The sequence below is a fragment of the Suncus etruscus genome, chromosome 10 (genome assembly GCF_024139225.1).
Source record: "Suncus etruscus isolate mSunEtr1 chromosome 10, mSunEtr1.pri.cur, whole genome shotgun sequence".
Taxonomy (NCBI): Eukaryota; Metazoa; Chordata; class Mammalia; order Eulipotyphla; family Soricidae; genus Suncus; species Suncus etruscus.
The window spans coordinates 71,512,413-71,539,114 of NC_064857.1; the positions used below are offsets into that span (position 1 = coordinate 71,512,413).

General features: G+C 48.1%; 1 protein-coding gene across 5 annotated transcripts in view; it reads right to left on the bottom strand.

The window, feature by feature from the left end:
* Positions 1–425: 425 nt before the first annotated feature.
* NEDD4L (NEDD4 like E3 ubiquitin protein ligase) overlaps positions 426–26,702 on the bottom strand; it is a 288,404-nt gene continuing 262,127 nt past the window's right edge. For all 5 annotated transcript variants that reach the window (XM_049782053.1, XM_049782051.1, XM_049782050.1 and 2 more), the window contains 12 exons: positions 24,691–24,756; positions 23,027–23,256; positions 21,416–21,537; positions 17,175–17,245; positions 16,757–16,852; positions 14,782–14,855; positions 13,187–13,247; positions 10,694–10,753; positions 9,560–9,667; positions 8,273–8,369; positions 7,336–7,408; positions 426–4,946 (listed from right to left, as the gene is read on the bottom strand). In XM_049782053.1, coding sequence (XP_049638010.1) covers positions 4,844–4,946; positions 7,336–7,408; positions 8,273–8,369; positions 9,560–9,667; positions 10,694–10,753; positions 13,187–13,247; positions 14,782–14,855; positions 16,757–16,852; positions 17,175–17,245; positions 21,416–21,537; positions 23,027–23,256; positions 24,691–24,756 — 1,161 coding nt within the window. In that variant the 3' untranslated portion in view covers positions 426–4,843. The remainder of the gene's footprint in view (positions 4,947–7,335; positions 7,409–8,272; positions 8,370–9,559; positions 9,668–10,693; positions 10,754–13,186; positions 13,248–14,781; positions 14,856–16,756; positions 16,853–17,174; positions 17,246–21,415; positions 21,538–23,026; positions 23,257–24,690; positions 24,757–26,702) is intronic.

Consider the following 26,702-nt stretch of genomic DNA (forward strand, 5'->3'; position numbering starts at 1 on the left):
GCCAGAGTAATAATACAATTATAATTATGGTAAGGCACTTGCTTTGCATGCGGCTGACCTGGGTTCTATCCCTGGCATTACACAGGAGTAATTCCTGAGTGCAGCCCTAGGAGTAACCTCTGAGTATTATCGGGTAAGAATCCCCCTCTCCAAAATTAAATATGCCTTTCCAAGGGGTGGACTTACTTCCTAGTGTTGTGAACTTGAAAGTCTAATGAAACTACAGATGGTTAAAGGAGCTGTGTCCCGTTAAGACTAAGTTCTCTGTAGATCTTAACCACGTTTGCAAATACACGTGACTTTCAGGACGACTTTAGCAAATGAATCTACTCTCAACCCATAGGCGCCAAACCCTCAGAAGCAGAGAATTCACACGAAAGTCAGTTTTTCAATCAGACACCCCAGAGTACTTGATGTAGAAAATGTTCCAGCTTCCATAATCTTTATTAAATATATGACAAGTTGTATCACTTCTTACAATGAATTTATTGGGTGACATTAAGCTTTTGCTGTCAGGAAAACAAGCAACAATTTCTCTTGAGATCTCAAGAAAAAATAAAGCAGAAAGGATTTGTCCTTAAACAAAGCATTTCCTGTGAATATCAAATTTAACCTTATTTTAAAGCTTTTCAGATTGTGAAAATGAGCATTTGCCATAAGTTGTCTTTAAAAAAATGTCAAAGTCGTTTGGTTTGTAATTGTATCAAATAGCACTTGAATTCCGATTAGGAGGTGGGTTTACAATAAAAAGTTATGAAATGTTTAGAATTCATTTGGAATGCTTGAAACTTGTCACCTTAAGAGTCGGTCCCCCCCCCCTTTTTGTTTTATTTGACCACTAATTCTGAATTAAGAAATGATAGCCGATAGCATCATCTTTCTGGGGTTCTTTCGGGCCCTTGGGGTCCAAATGCTCAGGACTCGGCAGGGTTAAAACTGTGGGGGGAGACTCAGCACCCACTGTCTTTCGAAGTCCGATTTCGCAGGAAAGGAGCAGCAATGCTCCTAGAATACAAAGCGGTATGAGTGGATCGCGGATGCACTTATATTAGAGGTATCACAGACACAAGAGTCAAGGGAAACCGAAGCGACGCCAAGTTCACAAGGAGGGTACAACAATCTCTGTGAAAGGAGCCTGAAAGGACCAATCAATTTGGGGAGAAGTGCAGAGATGAGGGTTCTGGTTCCAAGGCAGGCGACCAGCTCCCGCCTTGCAAACACACAGGTGAGGCCAACAGAGCTGGATTCCTACACACAGAAAACCAACCAACAGAAAGACATGCACTTTACACAGCCATGGTGTTATTCTTAACCGAGGGCAGATCTGAACAGAAAAAGACACACCCACAAACAGTGTTGGACCTTGTCTGCAAAACATGATCCAAACCCAGGTCCTGATGCCATGGCATTTTCTCTGACACACTGGGACACGGGGCAGAGGGTAACTCTAGGCATCTAGCCATCATTCGTTTCATTAAGGCGTAGATAAATTAAACAAAACGTGGTCCAAAGAATATCACATCTCCCACAACCCCTGAAGGCTTTTGAAATCTAAAGTACAAAGGGAACTTGATGAGATTACAAAAAGAAAATCAAATAACCTATCTCAGATCTGAAATTGGCAGTTTTGGAAGGACTTAGTTGGATGCACCCCAGAGCCCCAAGGAGACAGAGGTAGCAGTTAAGTCCTGGTGGCAAGAGGGCGGGAAGGGGGGCAGGCATTTCCCCTCTGAACAGCGGTGCCCCCTACTGGCAAAGGTTGAAAGCGACACCAGGTGGCATCTTCCCTTTTCCCACTGAGGCAGGAGGGAGGGAGGGAAGATGGAGGTGCAGAAAGATTGATGGAGCTCCAGGCTGGTCAATCCCAGCTCTTCGAAGTCAAAGTTTTAGATGTGAGCCAAGACTGGGGAAACTCCCAGAGATCTGGTGTCAAACAATGAGTAAGTAACGGTTAGAACCATGAGTCATAAATTGGTGGCACCTGAACTCGGGTTTCAAGCAACCAGTTTGGAACTGGCCAGATGAAAATGCCCTGGCACCATGAAATGTAATCACAGAGTCCTCCTGCATTCTGGGGCAGGGGAAGGAGAAAGAGGAGAATGAATCAAGCCAAAGGCTTCTTACCATTTGTCTCCTAAAAGAGTCGGGTAGGGGCGGAGGGTAGGGAAAGTGGGATGCGTCTTGGAATCTTCCAGAGCCGAGGAAGGCTCATCTTCCTTCCTCGGCTCTGGCAGAGAGGAAGGAGCTGAGCTCCAGGCAGACAGGCAAGTATTCTAATGGATGCAGTGTCCAAACAGTTCCAAACTGCAGCTCCATGTTCTCTGGACACATAGTGGAACCCCCTTCCTGCCCAGGGTGAAGTTTCCAAATGCAGTTTCCAGCGAGTAGGGGGCACAAGGAGAGATGCCCAGGCAGCATGGCTGGGGCAGTGTGAATGGGCCCAGTGGCAGTTAGGCAGTTGGAAGCTGCCTTCAGCTCCCAGGGAGGCCTTCAGAGAACAAGATTAAAGGGGCTGCAGAGATGCTGGGGCCTAGGATGGTGGTGTTACTGTTGAGAAGGACTAGACTAGGAGAACTCTCTTGTTCCCCAGGCCTGCTGATGGGATAGGCAACACCTGGAAATAATTTTTCTGGGGCAGCTGAGCTCTCGTCACAGAGAAGAGAGTGAGTGCCAGGATTTAGAGCAAACAAGACCATGAGTATTGTGGACAGAAAGAAACACAGAGAATCATCATGAGTTTGGGCACCTGATTTAGATGAAAAGGAAAAATGGCTGCCCTCAACCCAGCACAACTTTATGATTGCTGAAGTCAGGGCCAAAGGGAGTACTTATGAGTGGGTCTGGATGAATTCCTAGCTCTCAAATGATCTCCCAAAGGGTTTTTTTTCTTTAATCTCTAGTTTGTGGTGAGTAAATATTTGGATTTTTGGAACAGCTTGACCAAATGACAGACGCCCCACTTTTTAGGTTAGAATTGTTGGGCCTCCCCATAATGACCAGCCCGAGTGGCCAGACATGGTTCAGGTCTTAAAGCTAGACTGAAGTGAGGGGGCCACAACAGGAAATTTTGAGGGCTGATACACTGGTGGGTAGAAAACCCATCAGTGGATCAAACAACATACTTTTCTTTTCCTAGTGTTTTAACCTCTACGTTTTCTGATCACTACTGGGTGTTTTAAAATCAACAGGGACAGAGTATATCCACACTTAGCTCTGTAGAGAATTCCTCCCCGCTTTTTTTAGACACTGGGGAGGCTTAGCACCCCTTTAGACAACTCAAAGGCAGTCTCAAGCATTCACAGTACCTCACAAGCCAGCTCTTCCCTTCTGAGTGCCTTCTGAGGGAACACTCAGGCCCCCAAACTACAGTCTGTGTCTTCTCTACTGGCCTTGTGATGGCCACAGCTGATCTAGATTAGGGAGTGACAAAGGATGGCAGGTTTGCCTGAGGTACCCCTGCCTTAGGTTCTCTCTCAAAACATGCCAGGATCCCCCCACGGAAAGTTGATAAAGATCCCCAGTGAGCAGGCCCCTCTTGCTCCTTTCTCAGTGCTGGGGACTGGTCTTCTCTGTTATTTCATCTGGACACAAGACACAGCTGATACGCACGGTCACTGGAGCATGCGACACGCAAAGGACAGGCGAGGGCAGCAGGAGGGCACTTCTGCCCAAGAGTGGCTGAGGTCTGGAGGCTCAGTTTTATGTTCTGGTGTTTGCCCCAGCGGCCACAGTCACGGTCATTAACAGGCACCTCGCGGGCAGGCTGGGCCGTGAGGAAAAGAGGAAAGCCGTGAGTTTCACACACTGAACGTTTAGAAGCAATCAAGGCCACACGGCAGGCTGACATCCAGGACCACGGAAGGTACCTTCCGGGTGGGTGCAGAGAGAACACAATATTGGCCATGGGGCCCATAGTTCGAACAGGTACAAACAGTAGACGAGACACAGCCAGGTTTAACAGGGCCAAGAGCCATTCACACGTCTTGGCCAGACGGCAAAGGTGAGGCGGTCAAGGGAAGACTGTACAGTGGGAAAGACCAGCCTGTGTCAGCAGGGTGAGGGTGTGGTGACTCCATCGGGAAAATGGGGCGATTCCTTTCCGGCCAGGTGAGATTTCCCATTCCCTCGGCCTGTCACCAGGAGGCGGGATTTGAACACACACAAAAAGCAAAGTCTCCAGTTTGTATTCATTCTCTTGGAGTATGGAAAAGAAGGATCACGAGAACCTAATATTGTCATCTAAATGCTCTCAGCTGTGGAAGGTTTTGGGACCTTGATTCTTCTGATCTGAATCAAGGAAGAAGCTGCGGGGAGCTGGTCAAGAACTTCAAAAAGAACATCACTGACATGAACCCCGGTTAGGAAATTCAAATACCCGAAAAAAAAAAAAATAAGGCTCTCTGTTCCAAGTACACGAGACATTTTTAATCGTAATGAAATAAAATCTGAAAAAAAAATCGGTCTAAATCATTTTTAAAAAGTAAACACGAGTTGTAATACTATACCTGTTGAGTGATTAATCCCATTGTCATTATAAAGTATGTAAAATATTTATTAAGGGCTCTGCCTACAGAGGCACACCATAAATAGATAAGTCCTCCTGAAATGTAATTAGTGCACACGTCAACCAGTTGGTAATTTGTGGCGAAAAATACAGGGACAATGACAAGGCCTGGGCTCTCGCGGCAGAACTTGGGCAAGTGGCAGCGTTGACGAAGGTGCTGCTTGGGATGCCGGGAGCCGAACGTCGGCCGGCGTCGCTGCAGTCTGTTAGGCAAATGCAAAATTGCAAGCAGGGCTTGCTGGACGAACACCCTCTCCTGGACGTGGGGGGTGGGGGCGTTTAATCCACCCCCTCAAATCCTTGTGCATTCTCCACCGCCATGAGAAGCTTCTCTCGTAAATCTTCAAAGGTTTCATATGGAGGTAAGTCAAGGCGGTTAAAGCTGTAAGAGAGAAATGTGCAGGTGAAGGCCTGGTCCCCCCTTTATCCTTCAGGCCCAGTGACAGCTCATAGGTTCAGTGAAGACAGGTGCTAAAAGGAGAGGATAAGAAAGTTCTTTTTGGGGGGATGGGTGGGGTGGATTTGGGCTACCACCCAGCAGTGCTCATGGCCTTGTGATCAAAGGTCACTCTTGGTGGTACATTGGGGGTCTTTATGAGGGATCTGGATCTTATCTCAGGTTGGCTGAGTGCAAGACTAAGTGTCTTACCGTCTGTACTATCTGGTTCTTGAAAAGTTCAGTCATTGCAAAATAAATCTCAACAATGAAGCACTCTCTACCAAGTGGGCTTGCCTGCTTGCCGAGGAGAACAAAGGTTTTCTAACTGCCTGTGAACTAAACTATGGCATTCTGGACCAGAGCTAGGAATGGCTTCTGAGAAGCAGAAACCTGATAGCCCCCATGAAGCACCAGGAGTGGTTGGACTCCACTGTCTCTCTACTGTTCTGGCTTCAGGCTTGACCAGGCCCTGAACTGCATCTTTCCCCTGAGAAATTTTCCCTCAGTGTGGGCTTGTTCTCAGATAACATGCTAAGCTATCCTCTCTCCATACAAAGTTGGGCAAAATCCTATTGCCCAGTACCCCTTGAGCCTGTCTGTGTGAGTCCCCTGTCACAGCACTAGACGTGGCTGACATGCCCCTGGCATGAAGAGACATATAGTCAGACCTCATAGCTAATGGAGTAAGAGGTCAAACTCAGGGAACAACCATAGGGTAAAAGTTCTTCTACCCATCAGCTCTCTGATGCCACTGAGGAGACCTAAGCATGGAGGGGTCAGAGAAGTCTGCCCCAGGGTCACAAAGCAGCAGGAAGAGCTCAAATTTAGTCCCCTGGGAGGGCAATCAGGACTTGCTCTTGCCTCTAGCCACTGTTTTGATGTAGTCTTTACAACGTGGGCCACAGCAGACACAGGAACTTTGGTGACTGCCATTGTCCTATGTATTAGGAGCTAAGAGTACTTGGGAGCTGAAAGCAGGAGGTTCATGGTGGCCATATGGCCCACAAGACACTCTGAGGTCACAGGGCTTAAATCTTTCCCACAGGGCTACCAGAATGTGGGAACCACATTTCAGGGCTGGGCATTTGTGGCTAGGCCTGGCTCAAGGAGTCTACTGATACGTTGGCTGAATGCAACTCTTCAGGAAGCTCTTACAGGGCTGGTTTTCCCTAGAAGGGGCTTGGCTGTGGATTCAACTATGAGAAAGCTGGAATCTGGCACTGTGGAAAGGACTGTCCACAGCCTTCAAGCTAAATGGGAATTTCATGGTTCAGGCCTGAGCCCCTACTGGATCTCAAGGACCCTAATGTTTAAACAACCCTTCACAAGAGGGTGCTATGCTAGTCTCCGATGACGAGGACACTGGGGGCAATGGATGTAGGCAGATGGGGGAGTGCCTGTGTCTCAGTTTCTTCATGGGAAAGAAGTGGGAACATGGCCAATTTCTGAGGTGTTCATTTAATGGATGAATTGTGGGTCAATTCTTCACATGAAATCCTGAGGCACACAGGCAGTGCCATCCTAGTCTAAGAGCCTACTCTTGTCCTGTGTGAAGTCTTCTGAGGTAGCCCTGGGCCACACTGAATCCAGGAGCCTTTTCCTCGCTCAGGCTAGGTCATGTGGTCACCAGACCCCAACCCCAGACACAGGTGGCTGAAGGATGTATCAAATCTTCATAATTTGGGGGGGGGTATAGGGCACTCCCTGTGGTGAGGAGCTACTCTCAGTTCTGTGCTCATATTGCTCTTGGGAATGCTCAGGGGACCATCAGGGAAGGAATTTGGCCTCACCCATGCAAACATTGCCCTCAGCCTGCTGAATTCTCTCAGCTCCCTTTCAGGCCTGTAAAAGCATTGCTGGCTCAGGAGACTTCTCTGAGGAATATGCTCACCAAGTTTAACCCTCTGCATGGCCACAAAGTCCATGGACAGGCTGAGTGACACCCCCAATGGTTCACAGAATATCTGGACCTGAGAAGTAGCACAACACTGAGCAGAGCCATGAATTGGCTGGCACAGTTGGCCGGGTGCTGATGGAGCTTTTAGTGGGGGAGCCCCTGTCTGAAAGTTGGGCACTATTCTCTCCACAGACTGGAGCAGGAGCTGGGACAGCCTGTGGCTGTGGTCATGCAGGGCTGCTCCAATGAGCTCAGAACCTGTCCTAGCTGGGCACCTGTGCTGTGCATACCTATGTGTATCCCCCACTTCAAGAACACACTACATACCATAATGCATGTACACAGAGACCCAAGTGCCCCAGGAGTCGGACCTCAGATCGTTCTTTACCCCACAGACCACAGAGCCATCCACCATATATGAGCTGGTCCACTCACCATGTATGAGCTCTGGGCAGTTTCTCAGGACTCCCCCATTGCTCTATTGTAAACAGCTGAGGACCGTTGGAGCCTTGGGAGAGAAAGACATTGTCAGTATGATTGAGGCAGCAGAGCCAGCTAGACAGTCCCTGACAGAAAGTAGGAGGGCACAGCCCGGTGACCGCAGCTTTGGCTGTCAAGTTGTTATATTAATGTGAGGGAAACTGGGGAAACCTGTGATACCTCACACCACCTCACAGGCTCTGTGTCACCTTTCCCTGGACCCTCCATGTATATTGCCTGTGAGAGGCAATATAGATGGCCACAGCCCTTCTTGGGATCCTGGAAGTCTGCATTGCAGACAATATTCCTCCCACCCTAAGTCTACACTGCAAATGAATCTGGAGGGAAAAAGGTGATTTTCACCACGTAGAGCAGAGTGATTTTACATGACGCTTTTGTGGTGCCAGGATCACCCCCAGGGCCTGTGTTCTACCCCTGGAGAGTACTCAAGTTTTCAATAAACACTGAAGAGTTCATTTCCTGTAGGCGAGGGTCCTCTACAGACACTCAGGGATAGTCACATGAAGGACTCTGCAGAATCTACCGTATTTTTCATACCATGAGACACACTTTCCTCCCAATACCCCCCTTCAAAAAAAATGTGTCTTATGGAGCAAATGCTGCCAGGAGCTGAAGCCTAAGAGCAGTGGAGGAAATTATCTAAAAACTATGTGTGTCTATGGAGCAAAAAATATAGTAGCTGTGCCAAGAAGTAGTAGATAAGAGTAGAAGGGTGGAACAGCTGAGACAGAACAAGTCTGTCCTATGCTGGCCCCTGGAAGCACAGGCCAGCTTGTTCCCACCAAGAATGTGAGGTTCGCTGGGGACTACCTAGACACCCCCCCCCCAGTTGACAAGCAGGCAGCCTTCTGAGGTCAGGCTCAGAGCTTACCATAGAGCTCGGCAAACCCGTTCATCGGTACTCGGGATGTCCCGGTGACAAACTGGAGTAACCGTATCCGCTTCTCAGCATCCATCAGCAGCACGGCCTGGGGACAGAACGGAGGTCACTATGGCCCAGTGGCTCCTGGGGATGCCCTTGACCTTGTAATGGAGTCCTGGAGGGTGGACCCTGAAAACTAAGGTTGCTTCTGGCTACTCTCATTGCAGAGAATTGTCACGAGGCCCCTTCCCTCGGCTAATAGGTTAGATAAATGAGATCAAATCTGCACTCCTGGGGGGCTCTGAGCTCCTGATCCTGAGAGCAAGACAGTCAGTCCCTGGGAACAAGTAACAAGCACCTGAATATAGCCCGAACAGTGTGAAATCGTGGGTGCTCAGATCTGCAGATCCTCTTGTCTGTCTGTCCCGAAACAGTGTTAGTGCCTGACTACAGCCCTGGACTCTCAGACCCCCAAGCAGAAACAGCAGTTATCCCCTAAAACTGTTTCTTTGTGGTTGGTTATCCATCTGCCTGGTGGGCCTTGTGTTCCAATTTCACCTAAGCACCACAAAGGCAAACCTTTGCCCGAGATGCCCAACCAGCCCTGTGTACATCTACCTGTCGTGTCATGAATTATGGGGCCACACTCAGTCTTGGGGGACAAGGCCCTTCCCAGAGGTGCTAGGAAGCCATGTGCATCTCTGAGATAAGGATAGGAAGATTGCAGTATTTGCTAGAATTAGTGACACAGAAATAATTTTTCCTATCCAAAATAGCCCTTTGGGGAAAGCTGTCCTCTAAACAGGTTTTTTTCCCTGACAGTCACTGGTCCACCAACTTTCCAGAATCTTCCTGTTCTCAGATACCTCCAGCAAAAACTCTTTGAATCAAGTAGGCAAGGAGCTGTGGTGAGCTGAGGTTTGGGGTCGCCTCATCTCCACTGTCCTCATCTCTAGGACAGTGGGTCCCCGAGTGGGAGATGCAGGTACCAACCCTGTATCTGAGGTGCCTCAGATACAACTTGGGTGTGTTTCCTGTTCATAAGCTTGGAGAAGATTCGTTTTTAGGGGGTGCCACCGAGAGTTTTTGCTTCTGAAAAGGACAGCTCATGAGTCTACACTGTTACGGAGTGTGGACTGGCTGTGAGCAGCTCCCTCGACCTCGCTCCCCACACTGGGCCCAGCACAGAGTCTGACGTGAAGAATTTTATAAATGAAGCACTTCTGGAGCTGGCAGGCCCCAAGCCTAAGGAGCAAAGAATGAAGAGGAGCAGCCATGGCAGGGAGGCCTCCATACCTTCCAGAACCACTGGATGACAGGGTGGTTGGGGCAGTAGCCATTCTTGTAGATTGAGTGCTGCCTCCAGTCATTCACGTCCACATCCCCAAGGCCGCACATCAGTAACTGAAGGGGAGAGTGCATGAGGGAAGTGAGAGCAAAGCCCAGAGTCTCCAAAGGCTAATTCCCGCCCGTGAAGACAATGGTGACACCATGAGACCACAAGAAGTTCCTGAAGATTTTTGTTTTTGTTTTGTTTGTTTTGGGCCATACCCGCCAGCGCCCAGGGGTTACTCCACTCAGAAATCGCTCCTGGCAGGCACAGGGGGACCATATGGGATGCCGGGATTCGAACCACCATTGGTCCTGGGTCTGCTGCTTGCAAGGCAAACGCCCTATTGCTGCGCTATATCTCTGGCCCCCAGAAATTTCTGTTTTGAGATCAGAAGACAGAGGTGGGTCTGAGTAGTGTCTCCTGGGAAAGGCTTGGGGTACTGGGGCCCTCTCCACCCCCAACACCTTCCTGATATCTGCCTGCATGAGGTGTGAGCGAGTCCTTGCAAGCTTGGCCAAGCACTGACCACCTCCTGCCCTAACCCTGGTCCCTTCCACAACAGATGGGAAGGTTGGTGGTTGTCACATGACATAAGATTATATGACATAGGGGGTGAGAGGTGTAGCCCTCGCCAGTGGGTAGGGCACATTTCCACCCCTCCCCCCATCTCACCCCTGCAGACAGTCCCAGGCTCTGCCAAAGAAGCAGCACCCCAACTTGTCTTGTGGGGGTCAAGACACAGAACAGAGCCACCAGCAGCAATATCTGATCCTGCCCAACTCCTCCAGTGAGCCCCACTGGAGACAGGACAGAATTCCTCTCTGCCCCATCTCCCCACACTGTCCCTTGCAGACTTTATATCCTCACCCTATTTTCCTTTTGTAAAAGTCGGGGGTACTACTGGGGTGAAGCTGTGTAAGAAAACGGCACTAGTTTCACATAAAAACCTATTCACTACTACATGGACACAGTGCCATGATGAAAGGTTAGAAGCCTGTTTTTGGACCTAAAATACGGTATGATGATGGGGTGAGAGGCACAGCAGGGTCAGGGCACTTTAGAAAGATCCTGATATGAAAAACGTGAACAACACAAACCTCCAGCTCGTTCTCATCAAAGATCTTAATCAGGTCGATAGGGAGCAGTTCTGTGAAGCCCTGAAAGAAGAGAAGGAACATTGCTGTTAGCAGGAATAACCAGCCCCTGTATGGATGGCAGTGGCCAAGCAGGGACAGCATCACCAGGAATCCAGGGGAACAGTGGGCCCCATGTGGTCACATCTGAAACCCCGTGAAAATGCAGGTTCCTCAGGCAGAGGCTATGATTGATCAAGAGGCCATGTGGTTTTCCTTCTTTTTTGTTTCTGTTTTGGAGCCACACCCAGTGGCACTCAAGGGCAACTTCTGGCTCTGCTCAGGGATCATTTCTGGTACTTTCCAGGAGTGCTGGGGATCAAAACCAGAGTCTGGCACTGCAGTGATAGCAGGAAGAGGGAGAGGACACTTGTCTTGCATGCAGCTGACCCAGGTTTGATTCCCAGCAAAGGCAAGTGGTCAGCAGAGGCTCCCAGAAAGTTATTGATCCTCTTTACAGAATGGGCGAGTGCAACTGTGCATGCAGGTGTGTTTGTGTGTGTGTGGTGTGTGTGTGTGTGTGTGTGTGTGTGTGTGTGTGTGTGTGTGTGTGTAGATGGGTGAAGTGTTTAAATAAATGGTGCACCATATTAAATAGAAAAGAATAGGCATTTATCTATGTGAGTACCACATTACTGCCTATATAATGAGAAAACAGGAGAAAACATGAGACTGAATGAGACAAACTCTTGGTCCTCTAATGAGAATCAATCTAACTTGATGTCAAGCTGAAGAGATTGCACAGTGGATAGAGCACTTGCCTTGCACACAGACAACCTTGGTTCAATCTATGGCCTCCTAATTTGTTCTCTGAGTCTGTCAGGAATGATTCTTAGAGCAGAGTGAGCCCTGAACACTGCTGGGTGTGGACCAAAATTAAAGGAAAAAAAAAAAACAAACCCAGAGTGGACAGTGTGTGGGTCCCTGTTTCCCATCCTTTGCTCTCCGGTCCTGGCAAGCATGTTCTGAAAGAGCAGCCCCACAGCACAAGCTGAAAAACTGTCTCGAGCTCACCAGGACAAGAAGTAGTAAGACATGGGGCTGCCCCTCTATTCCCAGCAGACTCAGGTGAGGCATTCAGAACTTCTCTCTAAGTACCCAGGGTTACTAGGTCGGCATGAATCCTGCATCCTGGGCTGATATGGGGACATGTGAATGAACAATTCTACTGTTCGTGAAGAGCAGACCACACACTTGGGGCTTGCTGCAAAGTTAGGTATTTCTTTGGTGGGGAGTAAGGTGGTCCTTGCACACAGGGTGGTGGGGACCATGTGATGTTAGAGATTGATCTTAGGCTACCAATGCAGGTCCTCTGTATTATATACTCCCTTAAAATATTATTAGGGTAACTAATAGCTGTTCCTATTATTATATTATTATTGTTCGAAATATTCTGTAAGAGAATTTAGGTCAAAGCAAATGATTTTTTGGGGGCCACACCTGTTTGATGCTCAGGGGTTAAGCACTCAGAAAATTGCCCCTGGCTTGGGGGGACCATATGGGACGCTGGGGGATCGAACCACGGTCCTTCCTTGGCTAGCGCTTGCAAGGCAGACACCTTACCTCTAGCACCACCTCTCTGGCCCCAAAGCAAATAATTTTTGAAAAATGACAACATCCCTCCTCTCCCCCCAGATTTTTAGCTAGGGACTTCTACAGTGCATGGCTGGCATTAGGAACTTAAAACTATGTTTTCTTTCGCTGTACTGGGGATGGAATCCAGGACCTCATACAAGGAAAGCAAGTGCTCTACATCCCCTGGCTCTGGTATTTCATGAGTGGATGGGAGAAGTGTTTGCTCTGCTCTTTAGTACAGCATGGCTTTAAATAAGATTAAAAAGCTCAATTGGGGTGGGAGTAGAGAGACATTACAGGTGGCAAGACACTGGTTTAATCCCTAGTTCTGCAAGATGGTTCCCTGAGCACTAATCAGGTATAGCTAATCCCTGACCTTCCCACTATCCCCCACCAAAAAAAACCCACCCAGGTTGGAGGCTAGAAAGACAGCTCAAATGGTGAACCCTTGTCTTGTATGAGTGAGGCCATGAATGTGATCCCCAACATTTTGTAGGGTCCCCAAACACTGTTGGGTATAGTCCTGGTGTTCCCTGGGCACCACTGAGTATGACCTTTGGTAAAAACCAAGCAAGGTCAAAGACACATCTTAAGAATAATTTTTCACACTCCTTTGCAGTAGGACATCTGTTTCAAAAGGTTTTCAGAAGGTGTGAATGAGCCCAGCATCTCAAATCTGTCCTTGGAGAAAGAAGTGCTGCAAACACCTTCCTGGGTCTCTGCCTGCACTGAGTCTGTCCAAGGTCAGCTGGAGAACCAGCAGTGAAGGAAGAACCAGGCCCTGAACAAGACGGCAACCCAGTGCTCTCTCAGGTTTGGGTTTGGGGGTCGATTGTGGGTGTTTTCTCTAGCCTCTCCCCCAGAGTCCTGAGAGACACGTACCTCCAAGAAGGCGTTCATCTGCTTCTGGACTCTGTTCACAAACCGCCACTGGATCACCAGGCTGGGAAAGAGCAGAGTAGCTGTGAGCACCTCCTTCCCCTGCATGCAGCCTTTGTCCCCAGGTCAGAGCCCAACCAGCACCAGGCCATGGACATCCCTCCCTACAACCTGTGGGAAGAACCCACAGTCCGCCAGGAACTCCACTACTGAATCTTGAGACCCTCAGTCCTCTCTACATTTCCTCCTCAACCAAGCAACTATGAACCCAAGCTGCCTATACATATGGCTGTGTTTATTTCAATATGTGGAATGAAGATTAAAGAGGCTGTCTCAAGGGAAAAAGGCTTTGTCTTGGTGTCCCAGCTGTGCATGTGCATGGATGTTCATAGACCCATATCCAAATGGTGTGAAAGGACCCTGGAAAACAGTCTCTTTTGCCTGAGAATTCATCCTCAAAAACATTATTTCTGGGGGCCGGAGCGGTGGTGCAAGGGGTAAGGCCTGCGCAAGCCTAGGATGAACTGCAGCTCGATCCCCTGGCGTCCCATATGGTCCCCAAGCCGGGAGCAATTTCTGAGCGCATAGCTAGGAGTAACCCCTGAGCATCACCGGGTGTGGCCCATAAACCAAAAAAAAAAAAAAAAAAAAAAATCCAAACATTATTTCTGGTTTGCAATGACCACAGGTTGGGTCTGGTATGTTCGAAGAGAGATGACAGGAAGGAGGTGCTTGAGCCTGCTGTCATCTGCATGACACAGACATGAGGACCTGGGTCCCTAATACAGTGATCCCCAACTCATCCCTGCACCACACCCAGCAGCCCAAAAGCTGCCCTTTAAAAGGTATGTCCAAAGCACTGTTTACAGCACAGAGGAAGATGGACCGTGCCCCCAGAAAGAAGGAACTTCTGCTGCCTTAAAATTGCTGTCCAGGTTTCCAATCTTGGTTTCAAAAACTGAAATCAGGAATGGCGTCAAAAGGATGACAAACATCAAGAGCCAGAGCGATGGCACAGTGGGTAGGACTTTTGCCTTGCACATGGCCGACCCAGGTTCTATCCCCAGCATTCCATGTGGTCCTATCCCTGAGCCTGCCAGGTGTGATGATTTCTAAATGTAGGGCCAGGAGTAACTCATGAGCACTGCACAATGTGGTCCAAAAAACAAACAAAAACCCAAAGAGGACACAAACATCAGAAAAATTCACTGGGCAAGTTCCAGAAACTTCTATCATCTGCATCTTCATTAGGGCAAAGAAGTCGGGAGAGTCTCAATCCTGTCCTTGCATGGTCCTGATTCCAGCTCAGACTCACTATTTCTGTGTCCTACTACCTGTGGCCCACCTATAGACTTGCTACCCTGCAGTATACATTGGTCACACTGTTCTGCCTGTCACAGCACCTCCATGTGGCTACTCAGAGCAGCCCCAAGAAACATCCTCTTTCCAGGCTGGAACTGATTTCTGACTTGCTCAAGACAGGTCAGTCAGGGGTTCCCGGTATTCAGAGCACGTTGGTCACATACATGAGGTGACTTGGCACAAAACATCCAGCCAATCCCAAGAAAATAAAGCAAAGGAAGCATACGGATACATACTCAATATATTCCCTTTTGTTTTCATTGGTGACCATTATCTCTGACCCATTGGGCTTTAGATCCACTTGGTAAGTCTGTAATTGCAAAGAGGAAAAGCAGTGATCATATGTCACAAGGTTATTTGGCAGACTGTCCCTGAGTAATGTCTTAACTTAGAAGAGAAACAACATTTCTTTAGAAAAATTGGGGCCGGAGAGATAGCACAACGGTGTTTGCCTTGCAAGCAAGTTGGTTCGAATCCCGGCGTCCCATATGGTCCCCTGTGCCTGCCAGGAGCTATTTCTGAGCAAATAGCCAGGAGTAACCCCTGAGCACTGCCAGGTGTGGCCACACACCCCCAAAAAGAAATATTTCCCAGCAATGGACTCCAAACATCAGGAAAGGTCTAACACGGTTTTTTAATTCAACAAGATGCAAGCTGGAGAGAGTATACCAGGAGGACACTTGCTTTTGCAAGTGGTCAATCCAGGTTTGATCCCTGGCATCCTATATGGTCCCCTGAGCACTACCAGGAGTAACATCTGAGCATCACTGGAGGTGGCCAAAAAAACAAAAACCAAATAAGCAAATAAACAAGATAAATAAAACTGTCAAAATGATGCATTATTAAAAAAAAGGTGCATTATTTAAAGCTCTGATCAAGACAGGCAATTTGCAGAGTGTTATTTATGAGTTTTAATTATTCCTCACACACTAGCCACCAAGGAGTTGTGCGATGTTTTCATCTGTAACTCGTTTATCACGAAACTAATTAAGCCTAGTGGAAAAGACAGGACACATCTGCCAGCACAGGGGGCTCTGAATCCAGATGTGCTTTGTGTGTTTCTGAAAATTAGATTCTGGAGTCATTAAAAAAAAAAGATGGATAAACCCTCTTACAAAGAACCAGAGCACACACAGACGTGGGTGAAGTCTGAATGTGCTGAGGTTGGGTAGGTTCCCCACAGCTCCACACGCACAGAGGCAGCATTTTGTTCCCCAGCCTGAATTTCTCTCACTCCATTTTTAGCTTACACCCCCATCTCTCTACTCTGCCTCTCCGATCCAATTTTCCTTGGGAGCTGCTGGCTTGTTCTTCTACTGAGCACAGTGGGGAGACAAGCCTTTGAGCATTCTCCTGAGGCAGGCAGGAAACCCAGGAATCACTGATTCCTGGAGGCTGGTGAGTGAGACTCAGGCATTGCCCTGCGGTGATGTTTGATAAGCCGGGACTGCCATTTATTTAGTTAGCTGATCTATTTTTTGGCATACTAGCAGTGGTCAGGGGTTATTCTTGATTCCGCATGCAGGAATCACTCCCAGTGGGTTCAGGGGACCATATGGGATGCTGGCACTGTACTATCACTCTGGCTTTGGGGCTGCCATCTCTATTTCTTTTTCTTTCTTTCTTTCTTTTCTTTTTTTTTTTTTTTTTTTTGGCCACACCCAGCAGCGCTCAGGGGTTACTCCTGGCTCTATGCTCAGAAATCACTCTTGGTGATTTTGGGACGGGGAACCATATGGGATGCCAGGATTTGAACCACTGTCCTTCTGCAATCAAGGCAAATGCCTTACCTCTATGCCATCTCTCCGGCCCTAGGGCTGCCATCTATTACAGAGTTCACTTGTTGGCTTCTGTGGCTGATTGGACCACTGGCACATTCTATCAGAGACCAACAACACAAGCCAATATATAGAAGCCCAGTTCTTTTTCCAGCAAGTTCCTGACACCAAAGTAGACCTTACTTCAAGGAACTACTGAATGGAAAGCTTGACTGCTGATGAGGTTGGAAATAGATTTTCACCCCAGCATCAAAATTCATCACGTATGTCCTTTATGATGAGAGCGCTGAGGCTGCTCACCTGGATCTGAGCACACGCCAGCACTAGTTGGAGTCCGGGCTGGCACGCCAGGGACCTGAGTTCCTAGTGTGATACCAGGGAATTGGCTTTCAATGAGCAGTAAGCCCAGGCTGCAAGCTGGGCCAAGCCTTACCTGTCCGAAGTTCTCTTCATCGATGCAGAACATGAGGTCCAGTTCCGTGGGATCATTCTCTAAGATCCACTTCAGAGAGTTGTAGTACTCGCTGTCCTGTAGGAATGATGCAGGAAACGGGCATTAGTTTCAATAGTCAAATAGTCTATTAGTCGAAGGCCACCCCACTAGACTAAGCACCAGGGAAAAGCTCCCCACTCTGAGACTCATGCTGTCCTTGGGGGTCGGGGGGTTCAGGCTTCAAACATGGTCCTGGGGAAGGAGCTGGTTCCCTTCCCGGGTTCTCCATGCTTGGCCAACACTGTCCTCATCCAGGACTAGCCACAGGGGTGTCCTTCAGGCCCAGAAACCCACTGAGGAGTCAGCAGGAGGTAAACACAGGGGCCAGCCTGGTGGACAGGCCCACTGGGTAACTCACCACAGACTCCATGTCGTTCAGTGTGATTTGCTTCCCGAGCATCATCTTGTAAAAGGGTCTGATGAAGAATCCTGAGGGAGAAGGGTTGGTTCAGGAGCTGACCACAGCGAGCAGACAGCTTGCTTTCAGGTACCTCAGTGGTGCTAGGAGACCCCAAGGGTCTAGGGTTTGAGCTCAGCAGTGCTTGGGGATCCCAAGGGTACAGGGATGGAGCCCATTAGGGCTTGGAAACCCCAAAGGTAGCAAGGATTGAGCCCAGGAGTGCTTCATTATAGGGGATCAATTACAGTAGAACTCGAGGACCCATATGTTAAAGGGACTAAGTCCCGTGTCCTGCAGGCACAGTTTATGCTCAGCCCTTTCAGCATCTCTTTGGCCCCAGTTCCACTTGTAGGACAGAAATGACTGAACAGACAGGACAGGCAGACAAGACAGAACATCTGATAACCTTTTGTGGCAGCCCTGCAAGGGCCTGAGGCAGTCTTTTGGGACTGGGTTTGATGAGGAGGGGGACAGAGACACAGATGGAAACAGTGGGGAGGAAGGTGGCAAGGCTCTGGGAAGTAGAAAACTAACTCAAAGTTTTGGCACCAACACTGCAAGAAACAGGTAAGGGGTTTGGGGAGGTGCACAGGGTGCAGGTGGGCAGGGCGAAGGGCCCCGAGTCTGGGGGCAGCCAGATGGGGCTGGGACAGAAGGACAGTGGGAGCTATCTGGGGGCTGGACCACCTTCAGGGACAAAAAAGGGGGATGCAGAGACTCCCCAATCCAACTTCAAAATTCCCTCACACAAGACCTGGGGCACAGGCCCCAGGCTGTTTCCACACATAACTTCTCTGGGATCTGGGTGGCTGGATGTCACACCCCCTGGACAGGGAGCTGGTGAGGCTACAGTTATGCCTGCTCCCCTCTGGAGAAGCAGTAAACATTCAGGTGGCCTGATTCTTGCTTGATTGGGAGTCCCCTATCCCCAAACCCACTGCTCCTATGTCCCAGTCCTTGCTCCTTCCCTGGCACCCTTCCACCCTAACACGCTCCAGGCAGGGCCAACCCCTTGTCCCCCAAAGCCTCTCCAAGCTCCCATGCTGGGCCACACTGTAGCCTCAGCTCCTTTTCTGCAGTGAGCAGGGGTCCCTCACCCTGTCACCCCTCACTGGCCTCTGCAAGTCCCATAGGCCCCAATCCATGGCCTGACCCCACACCTGTAGCTAAAGAAAGCTCACAGGTGCTCACAGTACTTCCCTAATTGGGAAAGGGAGCAGTTACTTCCCCACCAAAAGCGAAACCCTAAAATCCAAGATGCTGGTCACTAGCCATGAGCTAGTACAGGGGATACTGGCACTTTACTAGAAAGTGAAGGTTCGGTAGATGCAATGGACACATCCCAATGTCTTGCCATAGTGGTCGTGTGATCGGCGTCAATGCTTCCGCCTCCTTCCTCAACTACCGTACCCCCAAGTCTTCCAACATGTGATGGTCTCCACCAGAGTTCTGGAGTTTCCACCTGAGAGCCACTCTACACAGGTTTGAGCTCTTTTGAAGCTGGCTTCTTTACTCCTATTATTAACCAATCTCACCCACTTTTTATTGGCTCAAATCCAGGTTCAAGACCTCCTTTTACTAATCTTGTCTCAGATTCTGTCTTGTGTCTGACGCACAAGGCCATGCAAATCAAGTTTGACTCCAAAAGATCTCGGCTAATCCTGCCTTTAGTATATCTTCCTTCTCATCCATCAAACACAGATGTATCGTGGGGGAAACCAATTCACAGATCTGGACAGAAGGCACCGGGGTGGGGGAGCTTTGCTCTTGCTGGGAATACTTTTTCTGGTCCCCTCATTGAACTGTCAGAAGAATGACTCATTCTACACACATGTTCTGCTGACACTGCTGTAGACAGGCAAGACATCTGGGCAGCTTTTAGTAAGGGACTGACTAAGACATTCACAGTAACATGTGAGTTCTCCGCTGGAGTCATTTCATCTCCCACATCCCCCACCCCACATCTCCCACATCCATCAAAACTCAACTGTGCTTTTTCTGCAGGTACTCCTGTTGGAGTAACTGGTTTTCATTGTATTCAGGATAATTCTTCTTTGCTGGTGCTTGTCACTCATGGACTGGAAGTATCTTTAGATTGGTACTTTATCCCTACTTGTTCTCCACACTAGGGGGTAATCTTTCTCTTCCCAATAAAGACCTCGGGTCTCAGGGAAAAGATGGTTGCAGTTGCAGTTTCCATATCTAGTCTATCTGCTTCTGATCTTTTGCTGGAGAATGGAAAGCTTGTGATGGAATTTTCCTGAACCTATTTTTATTATCTTCAATCTTGCATGGATTATTTCCTGTGTGGGCATCTGCTTCCAGACCTGCACTGCACCAGTCTGTGGGATTGGGGCTTCTGTTTCATGTTCCCAAGAGGTGTTCAAGAGATTTGGAAGCTCCAGAAGACTCAGCTGTAAGATGACACCCAGCTATCAACCCCAAACAAAAGTTTTCCCATCTTGCATTTTCCTGTAAATCTCTCTTTTAGTACGTAAAAGCTCACCTGGGTTACTCAACTTTTCCCCTCCTGGTATTGGGAATTGGCTTTAATAAAGGTGGAGTTCTGGCTTTTTGGCTCAGGCAGAGAGTACACACGGTCAAAGGCCACAGAGGCCATGATCATACTTTCCTAACTGACTTCGTTTATTATTTCTTCATTGCTACCCAGCTTCTTCAGACCTGGCTGCTTGGGGTTTAGAAATATGGTGCCTGGGGTGATCTCAAAACTCATGGAGTTTTATTTTACACTGGGCTATCTGGACTGGCACTTGAATGCAAGTCCTGAGGTTATGGTGCTGCTTGGGCCTGTTCTATCATGCCTAGGCCACTGTGGTAGTTTTTGGGGCCTCCTGGCTCAGGGGCCTCCAGGGCCACAACTGGTGATGCTTTTGGGGACTTACGTGGTGCTGGTGACAGAGCCCAAATGGGTTGCTTGCTAGGTACTCAACCTAATTGTGGTGCCATTTCTTGGGCCTTAACTGCTTCTGCAGTGAGGAAATCCTTAAAAAGTCTTTTTTTTGAGATTACAGATCAGCATTTCCCAATGTAAGCAGCAGTGACCCAGGCTTGGGGGTTTGGGGGAGAGTGGGCGATGGTAGGTATTAATCCTAGAAAACAGTGCCTTCTCTTTGTTCCCTCCAAGAGGGGAGAAGGGCTGGAGGATGCAGCTTTGACTTTGACAGGCACTTACCCTGTCCAACAAGGGTTGGACAACAAGGGTTGATCTCTGGCACCTCATATTGCCAAGAAGGTAGATTTACATGGGTGCTGAGTGATTTTCTTTTAAAGAAAAGGGGTTTAGGATCAAACATCCCTAGGAACCTATACACAGACAGATCCTGAGAGAGGATCTTATTACTGACTCCATAAGCCCCCTGAAAAACTTACACAATCTTTCCACTCTACCTCACGGATGAGTGGCTTGTTACTTGGCCTGATAGGCCACAGTCCTGCTCTGAAATTATTCTTGGTCACTTCACCTTCTAAGATGCAGTATTTGGGGAATAAGGGAACCCTGGCAGGGGGTATATGGATCTGATTGTGTCAATGGATCTTTCCTTTTTTTGAAAACATCTATTCATTTCATTCATTCATTTATTTATTTTATTTATTTATTTATTTAGATTTTGGGGCCACACTGGGCACTGCTTAGGGGCCACTTCTGGCTGTGCTCAGAGATCATTCCTGGCAGGCTCAGGGGACCATGTGGGATGCCGGAAATTGAACCTGGTTCGTCCCAGATCAGCCATGTGCAAAGCAAATGCCCTATTGCTGTGTTATTGCTCTGGCACCTAAATGGACCTTTTAACGAGCTTTCCATTCATTGCCAGCCAACCTGTCGCTGAAAGTCAAATTGAGGGAGTAAAAGGCCCAGATACAGTGTCCAGCATGTCACATTGAGTCAGAAACACATGAAAAGGGTGTGTGAAAGAGTGAATGAATGAGAGAGAGAGAGAGAGAGAGAGAGAGAGAGAGAGAGAGAGAGAGAGAGAGAGAATGTACATGTGTGTGAACATCAAAGCTTAAAGGAAAATGAAAGCAGGGGAAACAATACCCTGATACCAGGCAGCTTTGACCTAGCAGCTTGCCGAGGAGAGAAGTGCTAATGGAGTCTGGGCGATCGTCAGGGAAGGGGGCAGCCCAAAAAGCCAGCACAGCCCCCCGCATACTGCCACTCTGGAGATGTGATCACTCACCGTCTAGAAGCTTCCCATGGAACACGGCCAGCCCAGCCACTCTGCCAATGAAGGTGAAGTATGACAGGTGATCCTCATTGCACAGGCCTGAATTGGGATTGATCTGCAGTGTGTAGTTGTCCCTTTGTGAGGAAGACAGTGAGAGAAAAAGCACCATTATTTTATTCCTTGGGCCAACCAGTATTCATTTCACTCCCAGAGAAATTCATGGGCCTACATGGGGACTTGAACCTGGGTTGGCTGCATGAAGGCAAGTGCCCTCCCTGCTGTGCTATTGCCCAGGGCCCCCCTCACTGTATTTTAAACAAGAGCTGCAAGAATGTGCAGCTGCCTTAGCTTAGGGAAGGGGAAAGCTGGTGAGGGTGGTTTGGCCCAGGGAGCCCCTTTCCCAGGAGTCTTGATACCAAAACCTTGTGGCTAATTCTTATTTTTTTTAAAAATAATTTCTTGGTTTAAGCACTGTGGTTTCAAAAATGTTCATAGTTAGATTTTTGACATTGAATGTACACGCCCCCTTCACCAATGTAATTTTTCCACAATCAATGTCCCCCATTTCCCTCCTCCCCCAACCCTTGCCTGTCTTAGAAACAGGCATTGTATTCCTCTATTATTGTCATGGTAGTTGTTAGTGTATTTATTTGGTTTTTGGGTCACACCAGCAGCACTGAGGGGTTACTCCTGGCTCTGTGCTCAGGAATCACTCCTGGAAGGCTTGGGGGACTATATGGGATGCTGGGGATCAAACTTGGGTCGTTGGCCACATATGAGGCAAAAAACCCTCCCTACTGTGCTATTGCTCCAATTCCAGTGCTTGTGTTTTATATGGTGCAACTTTCATGGAGCTCAGAAACAGCACAGAAACTGGGAGATTCTCAGGCAGTGCAACCAAGAGGGGTCTTTGGGGCTGACCATCACCAGGGCAACCACTGCCTGAGCCTGGAAGAGGGGGACACGTGACCTTAGATGCAGCCGAGGTCTGATTCCCAAGAAACACTAGTATCAACATCTTAAACATGGAAATGATGGGGACTCAGACAGAGAAGGGTTCTGGCTGGGTCCCGCAAAGCTGTGCCTTCAGGTTTGGAGGGAGTTTTTCCTGGTCCATCCAGCCATCAGCTCTGTCCCTCCAGAAACATCTCACACTTAAGGGACAATTCTGAGCAATGGCAATGACACATTCTCCTCCTGAACTGATGTCACATGGTGACAGAAACTGCCTTATGTTTTTCACCCCTGGGACTGGAACATTTCTGTGGTAATGTTGGGAGTGCCCAGATGAGAGCAGACTCATTTATATGTACCCAGAGCATGTTATGTATGTCACAGGGGCATCACAGTCTGCTTCCAACACATGGCTGACCAAAGCCAGTAGTGGTCACATCTTCAGTGAGTGAATCCCTGGGTGATGTTCAAGGCTGACTCCTGACTGCTAGGAAATCACTCCTGGTATGGCTTGGTAGTGTGCTGGGTATCACACTCAGGTGGACCACGTACAGGCAAACGCCTTTCTCCTGGACTCCTTCTCGGGTCCTTTCCCTTCCACTTGGCCCAAATACTCTTTTGGTGGTTGAGTAGGGGGCCCGGACCAGGCATACTCCATCATCTACTCACGTTGCCGAGTACTCAAAGAGCCCGTAGTAGGGGTTGAACATCTCCTTGGATAGCAGGAAGAACCACTCCCTGGCCACGCCGCCGTAATCCAGCCCTTTCTCCGACTCGAACTCAATCCACAGTCTGGCTTTGAGGACATCAGGCCTTTTCACAGACATGATTCTCCGGTAGGACTCCTCAAATATGTTGCTTCTGTGGAGTTTCATTTCAAAGCGATTTGGGATATCGGCCTGGAAAGAACAGAGAGAAGAAACACACACATGTCCATCATCTTCTATGTCATGGTACCTTCCAGAAAACCAGCCTGTTTGGGTGCAGGCAGCTTCCCATAAGCCCACAGAGGGATGGTTTTGGGGGAGAGTGGTGGGTAGGTGAGAGACCTTTGGGGTTCACTGCCTGTGGCAGGAATAAGCAGGACATTCATCAAGAGCCCGTGGCCTGTGCAACTTATCCAAAGTGGCTTTTGGGAGCTCATGGAGGTGAGAGAGGTAGGCAAAGGGTTCAGGGGAAGATCCTGGAGTGAGTCAGGATATACTTTCTCTACCAAGGGCAGGAGTTGGGAAAGCCAGGGGCCAGGGCATGGCCATTGGCTCCCTGCCTGGACACTCTGTGACTCGGCCTCAATGAGGAAGACAGAGCCAGGAGCGATGTCTACACTGTGGCCAACCCTGCAAGAGGGTGGAAAGCTGAGGAGAGAATGGGTAAGCAGACAGCCTGGGAAGTCTTGGCGGGGAACATATGAAAATCAAAATTCAAACCACAAAGACTTTACTGGGTGATCCAGAGTGATAGCACAGCTGATAAGACATTTGCCTTACACGTGGCCAACCCAGGAGTATATGGGATGATCTCTGTCATCCCATATACTCCCCCGAGCCCACCAGGAGTAATCCCCAAGCATCGCCAGGTATGGTTCCCAAAAATACTTTATTGGGTGTCTTTATATTGTCAACATCTTTAGGGAGAATCATCAATGAATCAGAAAATGATCCGTGAACTTGACACATGGGATCACAGAATAAGGAAGTGCTGTTTGCTAGAAATTTGAAACTGAAAGGAAGAACTTCCACCCTTTTTGGGACAAGTACTGATCTGGACCAAATTCAACAGGCTTACTACCATCTCTGGTAAAAAGCTTGTCCAGATTTTTTTTCAGTAGGCCCAAATTATTTGACATCTTGTAAGAATCATAATAGACCTCAGATATGGATGTAAAAAGCAAGAACATATGAGACAATGAAAGAAATGACAAATGAGGAAAGGGAATAGAAAAAAATAAGCAACAGTCTGGAGAACTGAGCCCAGTGTGATGAGATTAGGGGACAGGAGGGGAACGGCAGGCACTCACAGAGGGCATGGAGGCGGAAGATAGTAGGCAGGAAATAAAGCCATAAATAATCACTGTAAATCACAATGCCTCAGATAAAATGTTAAAAAAAAAATAAATTCTTCACTTACCCATTCTACTGAAAAGAAAAACCAGACAAGAGATCTAGATGGATCAAAGTGCAATGCAAAAAGGTAATAGTCTCAGTAGACACACACACACACACACACACACACACACACACACACACACACACACACACAAACACACACAGAGTTTTCTCACAGTGTCCCTGTCCACTCACAGAAGAGGAATTTTGGGAACGTATGTTACTCACAGGTTTCTTCAATTTCTTCCTAAAGTAGTCGTATTTCTGTTTAAATTCTCGGGAGTAAGGAACAGCCTGGAAGATAAATGTGTAGATATTAGCAACACGAACAATAAATACACAAGGCATTAATTTGCTCATCAGTGTTCAGAGAATTTCATGAATCCAACAACCCTGAACTTCTTACTCACTGATATTGTCTGCCTAGCAGGTCAGAATATTCTAGCAACAGGTTTTCACTCCTGAAAACGAAGACACTGACCTTCAAGGAATCACTTAGGCACAGGTTATGTGACTTAAAGACATTTCCACGTGACAGTTTGACTGTTATCTGAGTCCGGTAGAAACTTTAAGGTTCTGGCCATTGTTTAGGTAAGAGCCACTAGCTCTGATGAATGTATACAAGGGCCCAAATAAATTTTGCTATCATTCAGAGAAGACTGATTAAGCTTTAAAAACCATTGAGAGGAAATGAAAGTCAAGTGTACTGATGCTCTTGTCCAGGAAGAGAGTTGTAGGTAGACAGTAGACTTCAACTCTGAGTCAAAATGTTTGTCCTGGGCTTAGGATAGTTTCAGGTGGTACTGAACCAAGTTTCAAAAGTCCTGGAGTCTCTTCAGGCAAAGGGTGACTGAGAGTTTTAAGTGGCTGTGTTGATTTTCATCGATTAGGTTGTAAAGCTGCTGCCAGACAAGATCCAAGAGCCAGAGGCCCAAATTCAGGGGACTGACATAGCTCACAGTGGTCAACATTTACGAAGCAGGAAGGAGTCCCCTTCATATAAACATGAGAGCCACATCTTCAGAACTACCAGCTGCATAGCTGGTGATGGTGGTGATGGTGGTGGGGAACGTAAGCACTTGAGCACTTGGCCTCTGCATTTATAGTTTCAAGGGCTCACAGGGGGGCAGGAGGAGAGAGAAAGACCAGAAGCTTCCTTTCTTTGTTCTGTTTTGAGACACAATCACATAACTAATAATTGAGCCAGAACAGAAAACAACGGTCATGTTGGGGGTTTACTGTGACTTTTGAGAGCCAGGAAAGATCTTCCTGACGGCCCTTCAAAGGTGGTTTCTGCTTCCTAGGCCCTTCTGAGGTTCCGATGTTGGTCTCCACTTGATTTCTCACCGATCACCACGTTTGACCATCGGCTCTATTTATTTTGGGCAAAAAATAGAGGAAATCATGTATGACTTCTGATTCCAGAAAAGTTAAGAATTTTGTCAGTCACCACAATAAGAGAAAAATATTGCACATTGTTCTCAGAGCGCTTGATTAAGAGAGTTTTGTAGCTTTTGGCTTGATCAATACCATATCAAATATATAACAAATTAAGATTTTGGGGGCTATTCTTTGTACCACCAAAGTGGCAAAAAAGAAAAAAAGAAAGGAAGAAAATGATTTTCTATTTTTCTTTCTTTGGCGATTTAGTTGGTTTGCTGATTTATTCAAAAGGTTATTCTTGAGCACTTATTTCCATGGGTGAGCATTTTGGGGAGAAACCCAAATTGTCTTAGCCTATTTCCCCTTGGATGTGTACAGGGGCAGAGGGCCTCAAGGCAGTGCCGAGGGTTAGTGTGAGGAGGTGGACCAACAGCTCAGGAAGGAAGGCAGTCAGCCAGCGACCTCACAGGAGGCTGGAAATGTGGTTTCTTCTGGCACTCGGATCAGAATTCCAGAGCCAGTGTCCATTAGGGGTTTTCTTAAGAACGGTTTAAATGGGCTCTGGGGTCCTTTGGTTTCCAAAACTCTGAGTGACTGCAATGACTTTTGTTTGTTTGTTTGTTTTTGCCCCCTGCACACACCCCAAAATAAATACTGAAATAAAAAAAGATGATGGTGTGAACTATCAGTATGAATTCTGATAGCTCAGCAGGGCTCAGGGAGCAGGCTTCAGAAAGGCGCCTGGGCATGGGGGCGCTCCCCTGGGGGGATTGTTGTTTCGGGTCCTGGAGACTCTGACTCTCTTGGCTTCCTCTTCCTTGAGGACAGGTGGGTGGAAGCTGGGATATGGCTGCTGG